The sequence below is a fragment of the Dendrobates tinctorius genome, unplaced genomic scaffold, assembly GCF_039654945.1.
Source record: "Dendrobates tinctorius isolate UK_male_01 unplaced genomic scaffold, ASM3965494v1 ptg000004l, whole genome shotgun sequence".
NCBI classification, from domain to species: Eukaryota; Metazoa; Chordata; class Amphibia; order Anura; family Dendrobatidae; genus Dendrobates; species Dendrobates tinctorius.
The window spans coordinates 10,690,484-10,711,068 of record NW_027361672.1 but is presented as its reverse complement, the minus strand read 5'-3'; the positions used below and the strand labels follow the sequence as shown (position 1 = coordinate 10,711,068).

The 20,585-nt window shown below is 42.6% G+C and overlaps 1 protein-coding gene across 5 annotated transcripts in view; it reads left to right on the top strand.

Moving 5' to 3' along the window:
- Nucleotides 1–20,585, top strand: part of GPLD1 (glycosylphosphatidylinositol specific phospholipase D1) — a 128,585-nt gene that overhangs the window by 82,806 nt on the left and 25,194 nt on the right. For 3 of the 5 annotated variants that reach the window (XM_073566128.1, XM_073566127.1, XM_073566124.1), the window contains 7 exons: nt 4,906–4,996; nt 8,870–8,963; nt 17,978–18,154; nt 19,187–19,347; nt 19,470–19,496; nt 19,564–19,614; nt 20,028–20,288. In XM_073566128.1, the coding sequence (XP_073422229.1) occupies nt 4,906–4,996; nt 8,870–8,963; nt 17,978–18,154; nt 19,187–19,347; nt 19,470–19,496; nt 19,564–19,614; nt 20,028–20,108 (682 nt within the window). In that variant the 3' untranslated portion in view covers nt 20,109–20,288. Of the gene's footprint in view, nt 1–4,905; nt 4,997–8,869; nt 8,964–17,977; nt 18,155–19,186; nt 19,348–19,469; nt 19,497–19,563; nt 19,615–20,027; nt 20,289–20,585 lie in introns of those variants that run through there. The other 2 variants (XR_012230061.1, XM_073566125.1) reach the window with 1 other exon arrangement.

Sequence of the window (20,585 nt, the reverse complement as noted above, 5' to 3'; positions counted from 1 at the left end):
CTTTTACCTCCTCAACCATTTCCTCCCTGTTTTTATAAGGATTAGATCCAAGGTAGCAGTTCCCCTTGTTTTCTCCCCTACCTTTTGGAAGATAAAGTTGTCAGCAAGAGAGGATAAGAATTTCCTTGACCTGTTAGTTTTGCCTGAGAGAGATTCCCAACAAATGTTTGGATAGTTGAAATCTCCCATGACAACTATGTCATATTTTTTTGGAGAACTTGGCCATTTGATGCATAAAGAGTTCATCCATATCTTCAGCTTGCACAGGCGGCCTGTAGTAAATGCCTACAATGGTGTCCTTTCCATTGTTCTGTCCTTGTATTCTTACCCAAACAGTTTCCACAGAACTCCCAGTCTCTGAAGCTTCAATCTCTGTGCAGATATACGTGTTTCTAACATACAATGCGACACCTCCTCCTCGTTTATCAAGTCTGTTTCTTGCAAATAAGTTGTATCCTTCTAGTCTTGTATTCCAATCATGTGTATTGTCCCACCAAGTTTCAGTGATTCCAATGACATCATATTTCTTTTCCTGTGTTAGTAGTTCCAATTCTCCTTGTTTGTTGCCCATGCTTTGTGCATTAGTATAGAAACATTTTAGTTTGTGATTGGTTTCTCTTTCTCCAATATTTTTATTAATTAGATTCTTTTGTCTTTGTTCTTCCTTTCCACTTCTAATAGCAGAGTTCTCAATAGCATTTGTCAGGTGTATGGCTTTTTCTGGTCTTTTGCTTCCCTTCCCATGTTGTTCTAGTTTAAAGCTCTCCTTACAAGTATAGCAAGACGACTTCCAAATACATATTTTCCAGTCTTCGTAAGGTGCACCCCATCTCTAGCAAGTAGTCCATCGTATAGGTAATTCACTCCGTGGTCCAGAAATCCAAATTGTTGCTGACGGCACCATCGACGTAGCCAGTTGTTCACCTGCAGAATCGTATTCCACCTCCTTGTTCCATGGCCATCCACTGGGAGGATGGAAGAGAAGACCACCTGCGCTCCCAGTTCTTTCACTTTCTTGCCTAAGTCTTCAAAGTCTCTGCAGATGGTTTCCAGGTCGTTTCTTGCGGTGTCATTTGTCCCCACATAGTAGCAGGAATGGGTAGTCATCTGTAGGTCTGAAGAGTCCTGATATCCTGTCAGACACATCTTTAATTTTTGCACCTGGAAGACAGCACATTTCTCTTGAAGTTATATCCGGTCTGCAGATAGCGGCCTCTGTTCCTCTCAACAGGGAATCCCCATGACCACCACTCTCCGTTTCTTCACAACATTTTTCTTTCTCCATCCAGGAGGACTCTGAAGGCGTACAAGGTTGCTGTTTGTGGGCAAAGTCTTATCCTGATGTATTTCTTCATCATTTTCCTGCGTGAGAGCCTGGTACTGGGTCCTGAGAAGTATGGGTGCTGACTGACTCCCGATCCTCCTGCTTCTCTGGGTCACATGTTTCCATTCCTCTGTTTCTTCAGGTGCACTTCGAATTTCTTCTCTTTCTGTAACATGAATAGATAATTCTGCTCTGTCTAAGAACTCTTCACCTTCCTTAATGATCTTCAACGTAGCTAACCTTTCTTCGAGACTTTGCAACTTTTCCTCCAACAGGGACACAAGCTTGCATTTTTGGCATGTGAAGTTTGGCTTTTCCACTGGTAAGTCTGTGAACATGTAGCAAGAAATGCAGCTCACCAAATGGCTCCTGGCCTCTTCCATATTGAGATTTCTTAAAAACGATGAAAGATGAGTCGGCGCGCGGTTTTCCTATTTCCTCTTTTCAGCTGCAACGGCCAAAACCCAGTGATCGTTGAGCCAGCGGAGACTCTTCACTTACCCCAGAAGGCACTGGGAATATGCAAATGATCTCCAAGACTCTTCCCCTGGTTTTCCGATTTCCTCTTTTCAGCTGCAACGGCCAAAACCCAGTGATCGTTGAGCCCGGGGAGACTCTTCACTTACCCCAGAAGGCACTGGGAATATGCAAATGATCTCCTCAAGACTCTTACCCTGGTTTTGTCAGGGACGTAGTAGGCAACCATCCTCCCCAAATCAGTCCCCAATAAAACATCAGTGGGCAGGTTTTCGGACGACACCCCCACTTCTCTCACCCCATTCCCAGCACCCCAATCAAGAAAAACCCGGGCCACTGGCAAGGGACAGTTGGTGCCCCCAATCCCGGTGACAGTTAGGGTTTTCCCCTCAATAAACTCTTCAGGGGCCGCCAGCCCAGGACGGATGAGGATTCGTTCAGCCCCGGTGTCCTTGAGGCCTGTAGCAAGACAGGCCCCCCACCCAGACGTTCTGCACATTGTCATCAATACTCCCAACCACACCTCCCACCAAAAGAACAGAGGCGTTGGGCCCAGAGGACTTGGCTGGGGGGTCTTCTGCTTCTCCGGACATGTAGCAGTGATATGTCCAGTCGGTTTGCAGAGAAAACACTGGCGAGGGTCTGATGTAGGCCTGGCGTTGGCAAATGGGACAGGGCCTCCGGTGTGTCGGCTGGCAGGGGCACTGGGGTTGGTAGCAGGCTTACCCCCTCTCCAGCTGGCGGTGACTGGCTTCTGAGTCAGTTTACAGTTGGCCTCATAGTTGACGGCGATCTGCACTGCTTTGTCCGCATTCGTTGGTTCTCGGTCCAGGATGAACTCTCGGACCTCAGCTGGGCACAGATGTAAGAACTGGTCTTTTATCATCAGGTCTTTCAGCCAGTCAAAGGTGGTCACTAACAGTCCATGGATCCACTGGTCAAAGTGGGTTCTGAGTCCTTGCACCACATCGAATAGCTGTCGTGTAGGTCACGTTGGAGGTTCTGGAACTTTCTACGGTAAACCTCAGGTGTTAGCCGATATTTGGTGATCAGGGCCTGCTTGATGGCTACATAGTCGTCATCATGGTCTGGCGGGAGAGAAGCAAACGCCTCCAGGGCTTTACCCTTTAACCCTGGGGTCGAGTACCTGGCCCATTGGTCCGTAGGCAGCTGGTACTGTCTGCAGGCTTTCTCAAAGGCCCGCAGAAAAGTGTCCAAGTCTTCGTCCTTTTCCATCTCGGGAAAATGCTCTGGCCGGGGTTTAGGACTCTGGGCACTGCTGGGCTCACGGCTCCGGGCTGTGGAGAGTATTCTCCCCTGCCGGAGCACCTCAAGTTCGTGGTCTCTCTGAGCTTGAGCCTCCCGCTGCTTGGCCTCTCACTGGGCTTGGTGCTCGGCTCTCTGGGCCTCCCGCTCAGCTTGGGCCTCCTGCCGGTATTGCTGGATCAGCCTCACCTGTCCATCACTGTCGTTGGTGGGGAGTTAATCCAAGGCCGCTTGCAGGTAGGGGTCCAATCAGTCTGGATTGTATATGGGGCCAGCGCTCAGGAGTGGAGCCTCTGCTGCAGCCCCATTGTCACTTGGGCCAGCTTCTGCGTCCGCTGGGCTCTGGGTGCTTTCCCATTGCACCAGAGCCGCGATCAGTTGGGCTTTGTTTTTGTTTGTGGTGTCAATCCGCCGCAACCCACAAAGGGCAATAAGAGCATCCTTCTTATGCTGCTTATACCACTCTGCTCCCATCATAGCCATGGCTGCCAAATAAAAGATAGGATAGAAAAACAAAGAGAAGGGTGGGGATAATCGCAAGTACACACAATTGTCTCAAAACTAATAAACACTGAGTTTCGGTCTCCAAAACTTTTGCTGCAGGGTCCTCGGAAGACCCGTGCACGTCTTTAGTGAGAGGAATGATTGCTCAAACCAGATCACTAATGCTCTGTGATCCCACTGCTCTGCCACCAATATGTCACGATCCCACCTGGTACCACCAATATGTCACGGACCAGGTGATGTGACCTTTGGCTGCACACGGCTATCACAGGCGTAGGGGAGCTTATCTTAGTTATCCCACCGCTGGCACCATGTGATAAAAAACAGCAAGCTAGTCTTGCCCTAACAATTTACCGCAGGGGGGTTTATTTTGGTTATCCCACCGCTACCACAATATGTTACAAGCTGCTGGGATTTATGTATATCCCACTTTCCAGTCCCCCTTTGGAACTTGCAGCTCTCCGGCGCCCCCCCTTACCCTCAGGTCAGTCAGGGAACTACACATAGGATAATTAGTCGCCGGATGGGTTGCTTGTTGTGAACGGGCGATTAGGCCGCTGCAGTGAGGAATTATAAATGCTTTGGCTGCAGCCACACAATAGCTTATAAAGCCCCGTCCATCACTGCCTGCTAGCCCAACCAGCCAAAACACACTTCGCCGCCACCAGCTTCAGATTTCTCTGATTAATATTTAAAATTAAGAGGGGTTCGAAGCAAACCCGAATCAGTAGCATAATTAGCTTATAGGCGCATGAATTCGTCACAGAGCAAGAATAAATTTTATAGTTTATTCCCAAAAAGGGGCAGTGTTTATAGAAGATAAGAAAGGCTTTACAAAGTGAGACAATAAGAATATGTACAATACGATTACAAATAAAATAAGGGATAAAACGGAAAATACACTTACATAATGCTTAGATCGTTTCAGGCAGAACTATGCGGGGGAGGAGGAGCAGCCAGACTTCACCATGCATTTGGGATGTTATTGGCACAGCATCCCAGGCTAGAATGACCTCCCGACTGAGTGAGTGTACTCTATAGTTCTGGGTCATGACATCATAAAAGGGGCCGAGTTACCGGGGTCCTCCCCTTTTCTCTAAGTTACAATTTTGGTTCTGAAACGTTCTCGGCTATATAACTGGGCTTGAGAACCTATTCTGTATACTGATTTTTGATACTATATTGATTTCACCGCGTTATTTTTTGTTGAGTTGATTTGCTCCATTTTCTTTGTAGGATTTTATGATTAACTCAATAAACCTAGAAGATTTTTTTCTGATTCTATGTTGGACTTTTTGCATTCAATAACACAAAACTGATTTTCCTTTTTATAGACATTACTGTGATATTCCACAAAGTTTAGGCAAAACATATGGATTCTACCCACCGAGTAAAAACATATCTTTCATTCTGCATGGGAATGAAGTAAGTACCCTTTCTGCATTATTATAACTAGCAATCTATAAACGAAAATTAATTTCCTTTAATATAGTCATCATCATGACCATGGTTTTTATAGATGATAGCAGAATATTCTAAGTATTATGAATGATGGATTAAAATCATTTGTCATAGATTCTAAGAATTAAAATGATTATTATATGATGGATTATTGTTAGGAACGGCGGAACGCACTAAATAAAAATAATAATACAGTGTGTTCGCCGCTCGGGGTCCACCATGCAATAGGTGATATAACCGCTGCTAAGTGGTGGCAGGAGCAATATGGCGGTAATGCGCACAGGGTTAAACTTCACCAAGGTGCGCAGAGCAATCTCAGTTAAGTCACAGAGATGCAAAAATAAACACAAATACAAAAACTGAGCCTGTTGAGGACACAGTGCTCAGTATAAATACACACACGGTATCCGGTCAGAGGAGTAGCCCAAGATGGCAGCACTACGTCCGTCTAGACCTACCGTGTATGCGGCGTCGCAGCTGCGGACGCTGAGAGCTGCTACTGCAGCGCGGCGTGGACACTGCCGCAGAACGACAAAGCTATGACGCAAGCGCAATGTCGGACGCTAGCAGCTGTGGATGTTGCAGCAGAGGAATGCTGGCGCTGATTCTAACTCAGTCCCTAACCACATACGTAATATCAGAGGGAAGGGGTTTCATAATGAGTCATTCACCAGAATCATACATCCATCCGCATACACACAGCAGCAAGTAAATCTATACTAGCGCATGGCGGAACAGCAATGCACGCCTTTTATAGCAGCTGGGACCTTCTGCAAGCCTTCAGATCTCTGAGATGGACCAATGAGATCTGGAGCAGGACCTGAGCACATGACTCCCGATCTCCAATGGGAGATCGTCGCATGAGCATGCTCAGTAGGAGGACAGAAGGACTTAGCCTCAGGAGAGATTTGCTACAAGGCAATCTCCTCTGCAATCTCTTCTGCAGTAGATAAAGAGCAGTAGACTGCAGAATGTGAGAGTCTGGATCCCTGCGTAGTAAACGCAGAAATCTGACTCCTAACAATACCCCCCCTCCTAGGGCCCCCTCCTCCCTGAGCCTTTTGATCCACCAACTTGTGTCCATCAGAGATATAGGCCTCAGACTCATCTGAAGGCAAGTCTGATGTCCCGGTAGGTGACAGAGAAAGCCGAGACAAGTGGAAGGCGTCAGGGATGACAAGATCGCCAGGTCTGAGAAGGGACCCGTGGGAGATAACGGGAGCGGAAGTTAAAGTGGAACGCCACCGTGTGTCGGCAGGCATCTCCACCCTTCGTTTAGAGAGGCTATTCCGAGCACAAAAGGCGCAGGCCCGAATATATTTTTTAACATCCCGAGCCCTGTTCGGACACCAATAAGACCCTGCCAGGAGTTTTGTGGTCTGCATATAGCCACAGTGACCACCCCTCCTGGACGCGTGTGCCCATGCGATCACCTTCGGCCGAAGGCGGGGAGGAAGAAAGGACTTGCCCGGCGGCACAGAATTTGGCGGTTGCGGGGCGCTGTTGTTCTGAGACACAGCGTGTTGACAAGTATAACCGCAACTGGAGTCTTGTGCCGGACGCGCCTGAAGAATGGCGCGAGACACCTCCATGGGCTCTGGGGGTGGAACCTCTGGCTCGGGTAGTTCCAGAGGCTCGAAAAAATTGGGAGCCGAGGTAACCTTCCGTTTGGATTGAGCACGCTCCATACCGCGCTCCTAAAAACGGAGGTCAATGCGGGTGGAAATGGCAATCAGCTCTTCCAAACTTGCAGGAACCTCTCTGGTAGAGAGAGCATCTTTAACATGCTCCCCCAAACCTCTCCAAAACACAGGAATGAGGGCGTTATCGGACCACTCCAGCTCGGAAGCCAGTGTCCGAAAACGGACGGCATACTGACTAACCGAGAGGGAACCCTGAGTCAGAGCAAGAAGCTGAAGTGAATTGTCGTGCGTGACCCATGGACCAAGGAAGACCTGCTTAATAGCTGTTAGAAAGTGAGCAGCAGTCCGAACCTCTGGGCCACCACGCTCCCATAATGTCATAGCCCACTCCAACGGAGGCGGGTAACTGTCGGCGCGAGGGAGCACGTGGACATACGGGAAACTGCATCTGTGATTGCCTTTACAGCAGCTTTGGTGGATTGTGCAGCTGAGAGAGCCCTCTCAAGAGTGGCCAACCGGCCCTCAAGCTGCCAAATACACTGTAACAATTGCTGCTGTTCTGCCATCACTAGCCAGACCCTGGCGCTAGTAACGTTAGGAACGGCGGAACGCACTAACTAAAAGTAATAAAGTGCGTTCGCCGCTCAGGGTCCACCATGCAATAGGTGATATAACCGCTGCTAAGTGGTGGCAGGAGCAATATGGCGGTAATGCGCACAGGGTTAAACTTCACCAAGGTGCGCAGAGCAATCTCAGTTAAGTCACAGAGATGCAAAAATAAACACAAATACAAAAACTGAGCCTGTTGAGGACACAGTGCTCAGTATAAATACACACACGGTATCCGGTCAGAGGAGTAGCCCAAGATGGCAGCACTACGTCCGTCTAGACCTACCGTGTATGCGGCGTCGCAGCTGCGGACGCTGAGAGCTGCTACTGCAGCGCGGCGTGGACACTGCCGCAGAACGACAAAGCTATGAAGCAAGCGCAATGTCGGACGCTAGCAGCTGTGGATGTTGCAGCAGAGGAACAGCAATGCGCGCCTATTATAGCAGCCGGGACCTTCTGCAAGCCTCCAGATCTCTGAGATGGACCAATGAGATCTGGAGCAGGACCTGAGCACGACTCCCAATCTCCAATGGGAGATCGTCCCATGAGCATGCTCAGTAGGACAGAAGGACTTAGCCTCAGGAGAGATTTGCTGCCAGGCAATCTCCTCTGCAATCTCTTCTGCAGTAGATAAAGAGCAGGAGACTGCAGAATGAGAGGATCTGGATCCCTGCGGAGTAAACGCAGAAATCAGACTCCTAACAATTATAATGATATTGCATATGAGGTTTTATAAGCCTGTGTTCACGTATTGATCTCCTATTTGCTTCTAATTATAATTCCACAAATCAGTCTAAATTTTGCAGCATAGATTTAAAATGTTGCAAGTTTAGGGCCACCGAATCTGAGAGCAGCATAATGTAGGGGCAGAGACCCTGATTCCAGTCTTGTGTCACTTACTGGACTGCTTGCTGCAGTTTAGATAAAATGCTGCTCTCAGATAGGGTAGCAAAATCAGACAGATTCCCTTGAAGAGGCGAACCCTTCTTAATATGGTCAGTACACCTGGACTGCCCATTCATTGAAAATCAAAAGTTTAAACAGCTATGAGCCTCCATAGGTTGCCACTGTAAAGTACATAAATTCCTGCTGTAAATTATTTATAATGAATCCATTGGACTGCTGTGGCCAGTCTCCTCCTGGTAAACCGTGCCGGCTTTTAGAAAAAGCATAGAGTATGCCTGGAAATGGGCAAAAAAGTCAATATTTTTGTGAAAGCCACAGTTTTTATGGCACGTGGTCCTTCATAAATGCATTTGCATGCAACAATATAAAAATACAATTCTCTTCTAAAAATCCTGAAATTAAATCTAACTTAGAACTAAGACCTAGTTTGTTCACCATATTCAGATCATAAAGCATGTCACGTCCATGAGGTCAGAGGTCTAACAATGAACTTCTAGGAGAATACGGGAATGGATAGGTGTGTACTGTAGTAGGGACAGGCTAGATAACCTAGGAAGGACTCTGACCTGTAAACTAAGAAGTAATGAACCATACAATAAGAGTGTATGATATCATTAAAATGCTTCTGTTATGTGTTCTATTTTAAAACAATATATTTTCAATGGTTAACGTTTTGTAGGACCAAAGTAAGATGGGCACCTCATTTGCAAGTGGAACCATTGCTGTGAATGGAGAAATCAAACATGTGCTGATGATAAGTGCACCCACACAAAGTATGTGAATGATTTGAGAACTCCCTTTCAAATTAACAGATAAAAAATGAAAATATATAATGTCCCTGAATAATAGACCTTTTGTGAATACTGGTCAACGTTTTAAATTTGGTTAAAACCAATAAGGATACCACGCCAGCTCCACCTGTCTGACTCTCTATAAACAGCGATACACTGCCAGGGATCAAAGATAGAGAAAAGAATTAGGCTCTGTGTATACAATGTTTTGAACAATTCACCAGAGGTATTTGGAAATAATTTATGACATGTACATCCGAGTTGCGGGAAAAAGTGTTTGCCCTATTCCTATTTTGCATGTTTGTCACATTTAAATGTTTCAGATCACCAAACAAATGTAAATAATAGACAATGATAACACAAGTAATCTAATCACAACATGCAGGTCTTTAAATGAAGGTCTTTATTATTAAGGGGAAAAGAAATCCAAACTTACAGGGCCCTATGTGAAATAGTAATTGCCCCCTAATCCTAATAACTGGTTCGGCCACCTTTAGTAGGAACAACTGGAATCAAGCATTTGCGATAACTGTCAATGAGTCTTTTACAACGCTCTGGAGGAATTTTGGCCCACTCATCTGTCCAGAATTGTTGTAATTCAGCCACATTGGAGGATTTCAGAGCATGAACCGCTTTTTTCAGGTCATACCACAGCATTTCAATAGGATTAAGGTCAGGACTTTGATTAGACCACTCCAAAGTCTTAATTTTGTTTTTCTTAAGCCATTGGGAGCTGGACTTGCTGGTGTGTTTTGGATCATTGTCCTGCTGCAAAACCCAAGTGCGCTTCTGCTTGAGGTCACGAACTGCTGGCAGTTCTATTTCAGAACTTTTTGGTAGACAGCAGAATTCATAGTTCCATTTACCACAGCAAGTCTTCCAGGTCCTGAATTAGCAAAATTGACCCAGACCATCACACCACCACCATTTTACTGTTGGTATGATGTTACTTTTCTGAAATGCTCTGTTACTTCTATACCAGATGTAATGGGACATACACCTTCCAAAAAAATTGTTCCAAAAAAACCCTTTTGTCTTGTCAGTCCACATTCTCCCACATTCTGAGACAATCCTTTATGTTCGTATTGCTCAGCAGTGGTTTTCATCTTGGAACTCTGTCATGTAGGCCATTTTTGCTCAGTCTCTTTCTTATGGTGGAGTCATGAACACTGACATTAAGTGAGGCCTGCAGTTCTTTGGATGTTTCTGTGGGTTCTTTTGTGACCTCTTGGATGAGTCAACACTGCGCTCTTGGGGTAATTTTGGTCGGCAGGCCACTCCTGAAAAGGTTCACCACTGTTCCATGTTTTTGCCATTTGTGGATAATGGCTCTCACTGTGGTTCGATGGATTTCAAAAGCTTGAGAAATGGCTTTATCACCTTTTCCAGACTGATAGTTCTCAATTACTTTGTTTCTCATTTTTTTCAGAATTTCTTTTGATCGCGGCATGAGGTCTAGCTTTTGAGGTTCTTTTGGTCTACTTTACTTTGTCAGGCAGGTCCTAGTTAAATGATTTCTTGATTGAGAACAGGTATGGCAGTAATCAGGCCTAGGTATGGCTAGGGAATATGGACTCAGCTTCCTAAATATGTGATAAACCACTGTTAATTTATGTTTTAGGAAGGGGGCAATCACTTTTTCACACAGGGCCCTGTGGTTTTGGATTTATTTTTCCTTTAATAATAAAGACATTCATTTAAAGCTGCATTTTGTGTTTACTTGTGCTATCTTTGTCTAATATTTGTATTTGTTTGGTGATATGAAACATTTAAGTGTGAGAAACATATAAAAGAATAGAAAGTCAGGACGGGGCAAACACTTTCACACAACTCTGTCATTGTGTAGGCAACATTGTGGTACACACTATATGGAATATATGGATGCCTACGGGAGGTTTTAGGGCATCCCATTCTAGAACCATTGACATTAATATGGATTTGGGCCCCTCTTTCCATCTACAACAAATTTCACTCTTCTGGGAAGAAGTTTTCAAAATTTTGGAGTCTTATCTGTGGAAATTTTGCTTCAAAAGATCCAGATCATTTATGAAGTCAGACACTGATGTTGGACGTGCAGGCTTGAATTTCATTCTCCATTCTAGTTCATCTGAAACATGTGCAAATAGAATTGAGGTGACGTCTCAGTGCTGGACAGTGAAGGTCTTCCAATCAACTAACCATGCCTCTTTTATGGACCTGGCATTGTGCACTGGGACACAGTTATGCTGGAACCAAAAAGAGCCTTCCACAAACTGTTCCCAAAAAACAGGGAGCCTACAATTGTCCAAAATGTCTTGTTATGCTGAAGTATAAAGATTTTCATTAACTGGATATCAGGGACCTCGGCCTACAGCTGAAAAGTAAGCCATAGCATTATCCTTCCTCCACCAACTTTCAGTATAGGTACAGTGCAGTTAGTCAGGTAGCAATCTGCAGGCATTCACCAAAAGCCAAACTTGTCCAGCATTCTGCCGGATAAAGTGGTTTGCAAAAGTATTCGGCCCCTAGGCTTTTTACCTATTTTGTTACCATACATTAAAAATATAGGCATATATTAAATGTATGGTATCAAATAACTAAAAATTGTCATGTGAATATGGACGTATTTGCTATGAAGCGCCTAAATATTTCTGGTGCAAGCAATTACCTTCATAAGTCACATGCTTACTATAAGGAAGTCCACCTGTGTGCAAGCGAAGTGTCTCATGATCTGTCAGTATACACACACCTTTTCTGAAAGGCCACTGAGGCTGCAACAATAAGCAAGAGGCACCACTAACCAAACACCATGAAGACCAAGATCTCCAAACAAGTCAGAGACAAAGTTGTTGAGAAGTCCAAGTCAGGGTTGGGTTACATAAAATAGCCCAATCTCTGATCATCCCCTGGAGCACCATCAAATCCATTATCATCAAATGGAAAAATGATGGTACTACAGCAAACTTACCAAGAGAGGGACAGTCACCAAAACTCTCAACCTGGGCAAGGAGGCTGAGAGTAGCAAAACACAGAAAATGCCAATGGAGGAGGGGGGTTAATACTTTTGCAAGCCACTGTAGAAGGAAATCCATCCCATGAAGCTCCTAGTGCACAGTTTTTGTGCTTATGTTAAGGATAGAGGAGTTTTGGAGTTCTGCAGTTATGGAGTGAACAGAGTATTGGTGACATTTATGCACCATGAACCTCAGTGTATGGTCTTACACTTTGTGGCTGAGTTGCTATAGTTGTTCTCTTGGTTTAAAAACACCGCTAACAGTTGAATGTGGAAGGAAGTAATTTTACAAACTGATTTGCAACAGTGCCATGTTATTACAGTACCACGCTCAAATTCAGTAAGCTTTTCATTATGATCAACTCCACACACGTTTGTAAAGACAGACTGTATGGCACGGTGCTGGATTTTATGCACTTATGACAATGAGATTGGATGTTTGAGGTATTGTCAGTATGCTTTTGTCCATACGGTATGTCATCAAATGATATACATTTTGGATTTTTCCCAGAAGGAACTCTATAGAAAAGTACATTGTATTTAGCTTTCCTACCCAGAATAAAACTGTATACTTTTTATTTATATTTAGCGCCAACATAATCCGCAGCACTTTAACAACTGAGGTGAACGTATACAGAAAGTAAAGATATTACAAAGTCACACATAGTTCAACAGTTACAGGAGGAGTAAGGGCCCTGCTCATAAGCTTACAATCTATAAGGAGATGGAGTGGGGGGGCACACAATAGGTAAAACATGCTTATTATGTATGGTCCAGCCATCGTTATACTAAATATGGGTTATAATATAAAGCTGCATGAGCCGGCCATCAGCCAGTGTTTAACCCCTTTACCCCCAAGGGTGGTTTGCACGGTAATGACCGAGCCAATTTTTACAATTCTGACCACTGTCCCTTTATGAGGTAATATCTCTGAAACGCTTTGATGGATCGCAGTGATTCTGACCTTGTTTTCTCGTGGCATATTGTACTTCATGTTAGTTGTAAAATTTCATTCATATAACTTGCGTTTATTTGTGAAAAAAAAAACGGAAATTTGGCGAAAATTTTGAAAATTTTCCAACTTTGAATTTTTATGCCCTTAAATCACAGATGCGGCACACAAAAAAACTTAATAAATAACATTTCCCACATGTTTACTTTACATCAGCACAATTTTGGAACCAACATTTTTTTTCGTTAGGAAGTTATAAGGGTTAAAAGCTGACCAGCGATTTCTCATTTTTTGCAACACCATTTTATTTTTAGGACCACATCACATTTGAAGCCACTTTGAGGGGTCTATATAATAGAACATACCCAAAAGTGACACCATTCTCAAAACTGCACCCCTTAAGGTGCTCAAAACCACATTCAAGAAGTTTATTAACCCTTCAGGTGCTTCACAGGAATTTTTTGAATGTTTAAAAAAAAAAAAAAAAATGAACATTTAACTTTTTTCACAAAAAAATTACTTCAGGTCCAATTTTTTTTATTTTACCAAGGGTAACAGGAGAAATTGGACTAGAAAAGTTATTGTGCAATTTGTCCTGAGTACGCTGATACCTGATATGTGGGGGGGAACCACTGTTTCAGCGCATGGCTGAGCTCAGAAGGGAACGAACGCCGTTTGACTTTTTCAATGCAAAATTGGCTGGAATTGAGATCGGACGCAATGTCACGTTTGGAGAGCCCCTGATGTATCTAAACAGTGGAAACCCCCCACAAGTGACCCCATTTTGGAAACTAGACCCCCAAGGAACTTATCTAGATATGTGGTGAGAACTTTGAACCCACAAGGGCTTCACAGAAGTTTATAACGTAGAGCCGTACAATTAAAAAATCATTTTTTTCCACAAAAATGATCTTTTCACTCCCAATTTTTAATTTCCCAAGGGTAACAGGACCCTAAAAGTTATTGTGCAATTTGTCCAGAGTACGCTGATACCCCATATGTGGGAGAAAACTACTGTATGGGCACACGTCAGGACTCGGAAGGGAAGTAGTGACGTTTTGGAATGCAGACTTTGATGGAATGGTCTGCGGTGTCATGTCGCGTTTGGAGAGCCTCTGATGTGCCTAAACTGTTGAAACTCCCCACAAGTGACCCCATTTTGGAAACTAGACACCCTAAGGAACTTACCTAGATGTGTGGTGAGCACTTTGAACCCCCAAATGCTTCACAGAAGTTTATAACGCCCGGGCGTGAAAATAAAAAAATCATTTTTTTTCCACAAAAATGATACTTTTGTCCCCAATTTTTTATTTTCCTATGGGTAACAAGAGAAATTGGACCCCAAAAGTTGCTGTCCAATTTATCCTGAGTACACTGATACCCCATATGTGGGGGTAAAACACTGTTTGGGCGCATGGCAGAGCTTGAAAGGGAAGGAGCACCATTTGACTTTTTCAACGCAGAATTGGCTGGAATTGAGATCAGACGCCATGTTGCGTTTGGAGAGCACCTGATGTGCCCAAACAGTGGAAACCCCCCAATTCTAACTCCAACCCTAACCCCAACACACCCCTAACCCTTGCCTTAACTCTAACAGGAAAATGGAAATACATTTTTTTAAATTTTATTATTTTTCCCCAACTAAGGGGGTGATAAAGGGGGGTTTGATTTACTATATATGGCGGGTTTTTATGTTTGGCAGCTGTCATACGCTAAAAGACGCTTTTTATTGTAAAAATAGTTTTTGCATCACATTTTCAGAGCTATAATTTTTCCGTATTTTGACCCACTGAGTCATGTGAGGTCTTATTTTTTGCGTGACGCGTTGATGTTTTTATTGGTACCAATTCTGGGCATGTGACATTTTTTGATCGCTTTTTTTTCCAATTTTTGGGACGCAGAATGAACAAAAACCAGCATTTCGAGAATTTCTTTTGGGTGTGCGTTTACACCGTTTCACGTGCGGTAAAATTGATAAAAGCGGTTTTATTCTTTGGGTCAGTACGATTACAGCGATACCTCATTTGTCATTTTTTTATGTTTTGGCGCTTTTATGTAATGAAAACAGTTTTATATAAAAAATAATTAATTTTGCATGGGGGAGGAAGGTGTGGGGCTCATGCCCCATGTAAGGGTCTGTTGGGGGTCATGCGATATACAAAAGATGCTGTACTCGGGTTGAAATGATATATAGGGGGATGTCAGCATACTTAATTCTGCTCAATAATAAGTGATATATTATTGCTAATTATATTAACATTAATTGTAATTATAATATATCGATATTAATATTGAGTAGAATTAATTTCAGCCTATTCGTTCAGCCCTCCACAACAGTCATGGTTTCTCATGTGGCCCCTCGGGAAAATTAATTGCCCAGCCCTGCTCTACACTGTGACATCCCTTCAGATATTTGTAGACAGCTTTAAAGAGAACCTGTCAGCAGGGTGAGTATAATAAAACTTATTTTTCTTATCTTGCAGGTTGGATCGGGGGCTTATCTACAGCATTATAGAATTCTGTAGAGAAGCCCTGAAAGGCAGTGGCCGTATCTTATATTGGCCAAAACTGCTGACAGGTTCCCTTTAAGTCTCCTCTTTTTTTGCAAGCTAAACATTCCCAGACCCTTTAACTGTTCCTCGTAGGACATACTTTGCTGTCTGCTCCCCATTCTGGTAGCTCTTCTCTGAACTTGCTCCAGTATTTCACTGTCTTTATTTAAAATGTGGTGCCCAGAACTGGACACAGTATTCCAGATGAGGCATGACCAAGGAGGAGTAGAGGGGGGATAATTACTCCACATAATCTAGACTCTATGCTTCTCTTAATACATCCTTGAACCGTTTGCTTTTTTTTCTGTTGCATCACAATGTTGACTCTTGTGCAGTCTGTGATCTATTAGTATACCCAAGTCTTGTTCACATGTGCTGTTGCTTAATTCTATTCCTCCCATTTTATAGATGTAATTTGTTTTTTTCCCAAATGTAGAATCTTGCATTTCTCCCTGTTAAATACCATTGTTCAAGCTTATCTAGATCCTTCTGAGTCCTTTCTCTGTCTTCTCTAGTGTTAGCTATCACTCTTAGCTTTGCATTGTCTGCAAATGTTATTATTTTACCTTCCGTTCCCTTATCTAGATCACTTATAAAAATGTTAAACAACACTGGGGCCAAGACAGAAACTTGTGGTACTTCACTTGAAACACTCTTCCAATTGCATGGGCAGCCATTTATCATCACTCTTTGAATATGATCACTGATCCAGTTATGAATCCACCTAACCGTAGCCTTATCAGTCTGATACTTGATCATTGTTTTCAATAAGGATAGCAAATGCTTTGCTGAAGTTGAGATATACTATATCTACCACATTTCCCTAATCCACTCAGTCAGTGATTCCATCATAGAAGGAAATTTGATTAGTATGGCATGACTTGTTTGCTACAAACCTATGCTGGCTCTAGTTATATCTGTATTCTTATCCAAGTACATACATTCATCCTGTTTATTAATTTGTTCAAAGATCTTTCCTGTTATAGAAGTAAGGCTCTCTGGCCTGTAATTTCCTGACTCCATCTTCTTTCCTTTTTTGAAGATAGGAACAACATTTTCCCTTCTGTAATTTTCTGGGACTTTTTCTGGTTTCCAGGATTTTCAGATTCTGGCTAGTGGTTCTGCAATTTCCTCTGCCAACTCTTTCAGTACCCTAGGATGTAATTCATCTGGAGCAGGAGATTTAAATTCATTTAAATTAGCTAAGTGGTCCCTCACCATCTCTCTGTTTGTGGATAGTGTGGATTCTTTTATTCCTTCAATGGCACCGTCAAGATCAGTTGATGTCACAATTGCTTTCTTAGTGAACACAGATGTAAAATAGGAATTTCAAAGTTCAGCCTTCTCAGCATCATTTTCTTTTGCTTTTGACATACCCCCCACTGCAGTTCCTCGCTGTTGTCACTATACAGTTGACGGAGCGGTGCTGCTGCTGTTCTGCCCAACCACTAAGCACATCTGGCTGCAGGGGGTGCTGGGCATTACCCTAGTCAACGCCTTTAATCACCTTCCCGTCCTGTACCTCTATTTCTTATCACTCTTCTTCAAAACGTAATCTGCCACCTAAAGCCATAGACCTCTGTACTGGCACAAAACTGTGCTTAGATGGTGCTATTTAGTTGGCACTCCGTCAGATATTTGTTTTCTTCACGTTTTCGAATAGGATTTTAACTTTATTTCTTGAGTGTTTAGTGGTTTTCAATCATTCATAAGAGGAGCCTTTATTGCTGTCTAGAGTCGCAAATGTACAGTTTTTGTTCTTCCAGTCAGCATAATGAAATATTCACATCTAATAGTCCCACAACCTTTTTAAAAGTAAAATGAACTGCAAAAAAATAACTTAATTTAGGGCTATTCAAGTTGTGGATAGAAGAGACATGGAAAGCTTTACTCACAGAGTGGACCGGTGTTATGTCACCATAAAAATTACGAATGGCCAAGAAAAAATTTGTAGTTGTATTTGTCTTGACAAAGTCGTCACACAATTTATATAGATCCTGATTCTTTATTTGCAATTTACAGAAGTCACTTTTCTTTTGCTGAAGTTTTTGGCACTAAATTCTTTAAAAGGTTTATGAATGTGGTGTAAAATAAAAAAAGTGCTCTTTATTTTTATCTTGAATTGTCTTTTGTGACTTTTTAGTACCAAAAGTCACAAATCTTCTTAACATGTTGTGTGTTTGTCTAAAAAATGTGCCAAATTGAGAATGCCACCACAAACCTTACTCCTGGCAGAAACTGGATTGAGGTGCACCAAAAAAAAATGTAACATTTTGTAACAGTCTCATTTCATGAATGTCTAAAAGATCTGGATAAGCAAAGTTGTAGACAGAAAAAAAACCTAAACGAAAAAGACAACTTATAAAATGGCACAAATGGTATAGAGAAAAAGCTGCAGCTACTAAAGAAATATAAATTCCTTCAGAAAACTGGAAAAACAACAATGATGTAGTGGGACCATGCCTACTTTACATCCATTGTGGTTCTTTTTGTATTCCAGGCACAATGTCCAAGGTTGTATTTATACGAAGAGAACTGACGCATGCAGGTACAGCAATCATGTATGAACTGAAAGGAAAATCTAAGCCATCCCTCCTCGGCACAATGAGGGGAGACAGAGAACTTTCACGTTTTGGAACCATCCTACATTTAAGAGACCTGGATGATGATGGGCTTGGTGAGACTGGATGTATCTTCGTTTTATAGACAACTATAAGGCTATATTCAAATAGAGGGGTATTAGGTGTTAAAGCTTTTCAAGCAGAAAGCACTTCAGGAATGGCCCCAGTTTTTGGATGAGGTTTTCCTTCCCAGAAGTGAGTTTTGTCGCAGGCTGCACTTTGCCCAGGTCTGGTGCAGACCATTCAGCAATTAGAAAAAGGAAAAAAAAAAATAATATTTCACTTACACACTCAGACGAAAAAAAAAAATTAAAGGGGACCAGACGCCTGCCTCAAACTGCATGTCCCACAGGCAGCTTGCATTAGATACTGCAATCATGTATGTTTTGCCCAAACGCTGCAGCGGCCAGGGACAACGCAACTAGGGTAACTAGTCAAAGATGCAGGACTCCGGCTGCTTCTCCCTGCCCTGTTTAGAAAGGCTGACATGTTTCTTCTAAAAGAGACCAGTCATTCATGGGGAATAGGAAGGACAGACCTGTCTCTTGGACTAGTTGTTGGACTCACATCACCCCGGCTATAAAAGTATCTTGTCACATTTCAGGCAGCAAAAATCAGCTGTCAGGATTTCTCTTTAATATTTATGATAAAATACATCTGATATGCGAATCACCAAAACTCACCCAGAGATTTGTACCTACAAATGCTCTTTTGGTTTCCATTGGTCAGGTGAGAACCTTTTTTTTATCAACAGACATATGGATAAGGGCATTTAAATTTTAAATCCAATTTGCCATCCGTAGCTTCCACGTTAGAACAGAACAATGCCGAGGACGTTACTACCCCCCCATGTCTGATGAAACATGTGGATGATCGGCAAAGATTATGGGAACCAGTATTCATTTCACAAAAGACTTACTTTCAAGTATTGTGCTATGTTTTGTAGATGTCTGTTGTAGCCACTCTGCTGCACACTTCTTTCTTCTTGGTACCTTTTAACAGAATTTGATACAGATCATACAAGACTTACTGACAGATCCAACAGAACAATGAATGGAAATATTTTGACAAAGTGATTTCCTTTCCAGATGAAATCATCGTGACCTCACCTTTAAGGACTACAGACATTACCACAACAATGTTCGGCTACCAGACTGGTAGAGTTTATATCTACAATGGCAATATCACCTCTCCAGGACTGCTAACAGGAAGATGCAAGTCGTGGGTTACTCCATGTCCTGAGGACTGGGTATGAGACTAAAGCAATAGGATGTCTGAGGCTACCTGTAATATTCCTCATTAACCCAATTTATAGCATAAAACGCAGAAGGGCATTATGCTCCTAACCATTTCCTTTTCTTCCCCCTGTAGGCACAATACGTATTGGTGTCTCCTGAAGTAAGTATGCTACCTACAAGAAAGGCTGGATCTTAAATCTGTATGTTAATCTAGATCAATATTTTAGGAAAAGGCAAGATTTGGAAGTTCAGTCACCACCATCAAATCAAAGCACAAAGTAGGTGAAGCGTCACTGAACCCATATGGTTATGTACACGCCTATATCTGAGCTACTGTAACTTATTGCAATTTACTAACAAACTTTGTAAATCATGTGAAAACAAGAAAAATGTCATGCAGCTAATTTTTTTGTATTATTTCTGGTAGAAGAGGAAATTGTTACTTGGGTCTCGTGGCAGGGGGATGCTGGATGGAGAAAGGACCTTTAGGTCACTGTACTTTTAAAGAACATTCACCTTAATGCAGATGAACTAACGAATTGTATATAGGACAATTTTTGGACAAGATTGGTGCAAGGGGGAGCAGACCTGTAGCCACCAGTAGAGGGAGCTGACTGCATACAGATTTACAATGGAGTTCAATGGGAACAGTATATATGGAGATATTTATTTACTCAGTTAATCTTTTCAGAAACAAGTTGTGGTAGCAGCTGTAAGAAGTTCTAGAAAAGCAAGACTGGCTGGAAGCATCTACATTTACAATCTATACTGAATATTCTACACGTCTGCCAAACATGAAAAACTACTTGTAGAGGAAAACTGATGTAAAAGGACAAAATGTTAAAGATTTTACTTTTTTGCTACAATGTTCAAGTATATTGAATTTACATTGAGCCTACTTGGAAGCGGACTAACAAGTCTGACCAATAAAGAGAAGCTATCAGGTTGGAAATTTTGTGAAATCTATGGGCATTGTGTTGAACAGGATAATATAAGCAGCTTAATGTATAGGATTACGGGATAAGATGCACTATAACTTGTATCTTAAAGAGCAATTATTCACTTCATTAGTGATCAACATTTTTTTAAATAAATAGTGTGGTATTAAGTGGCTATTTCAAGCTGCCTCACAATCGGTTTTTAACTGCTGGTCAGGAAGAATCTATACTGTATTTACAGAGGTTCCCCGAGTCAGGAGGACATGGAAAGTACCCTACTCCAATTGTAAATATAGGATGGAGTCTTGCTG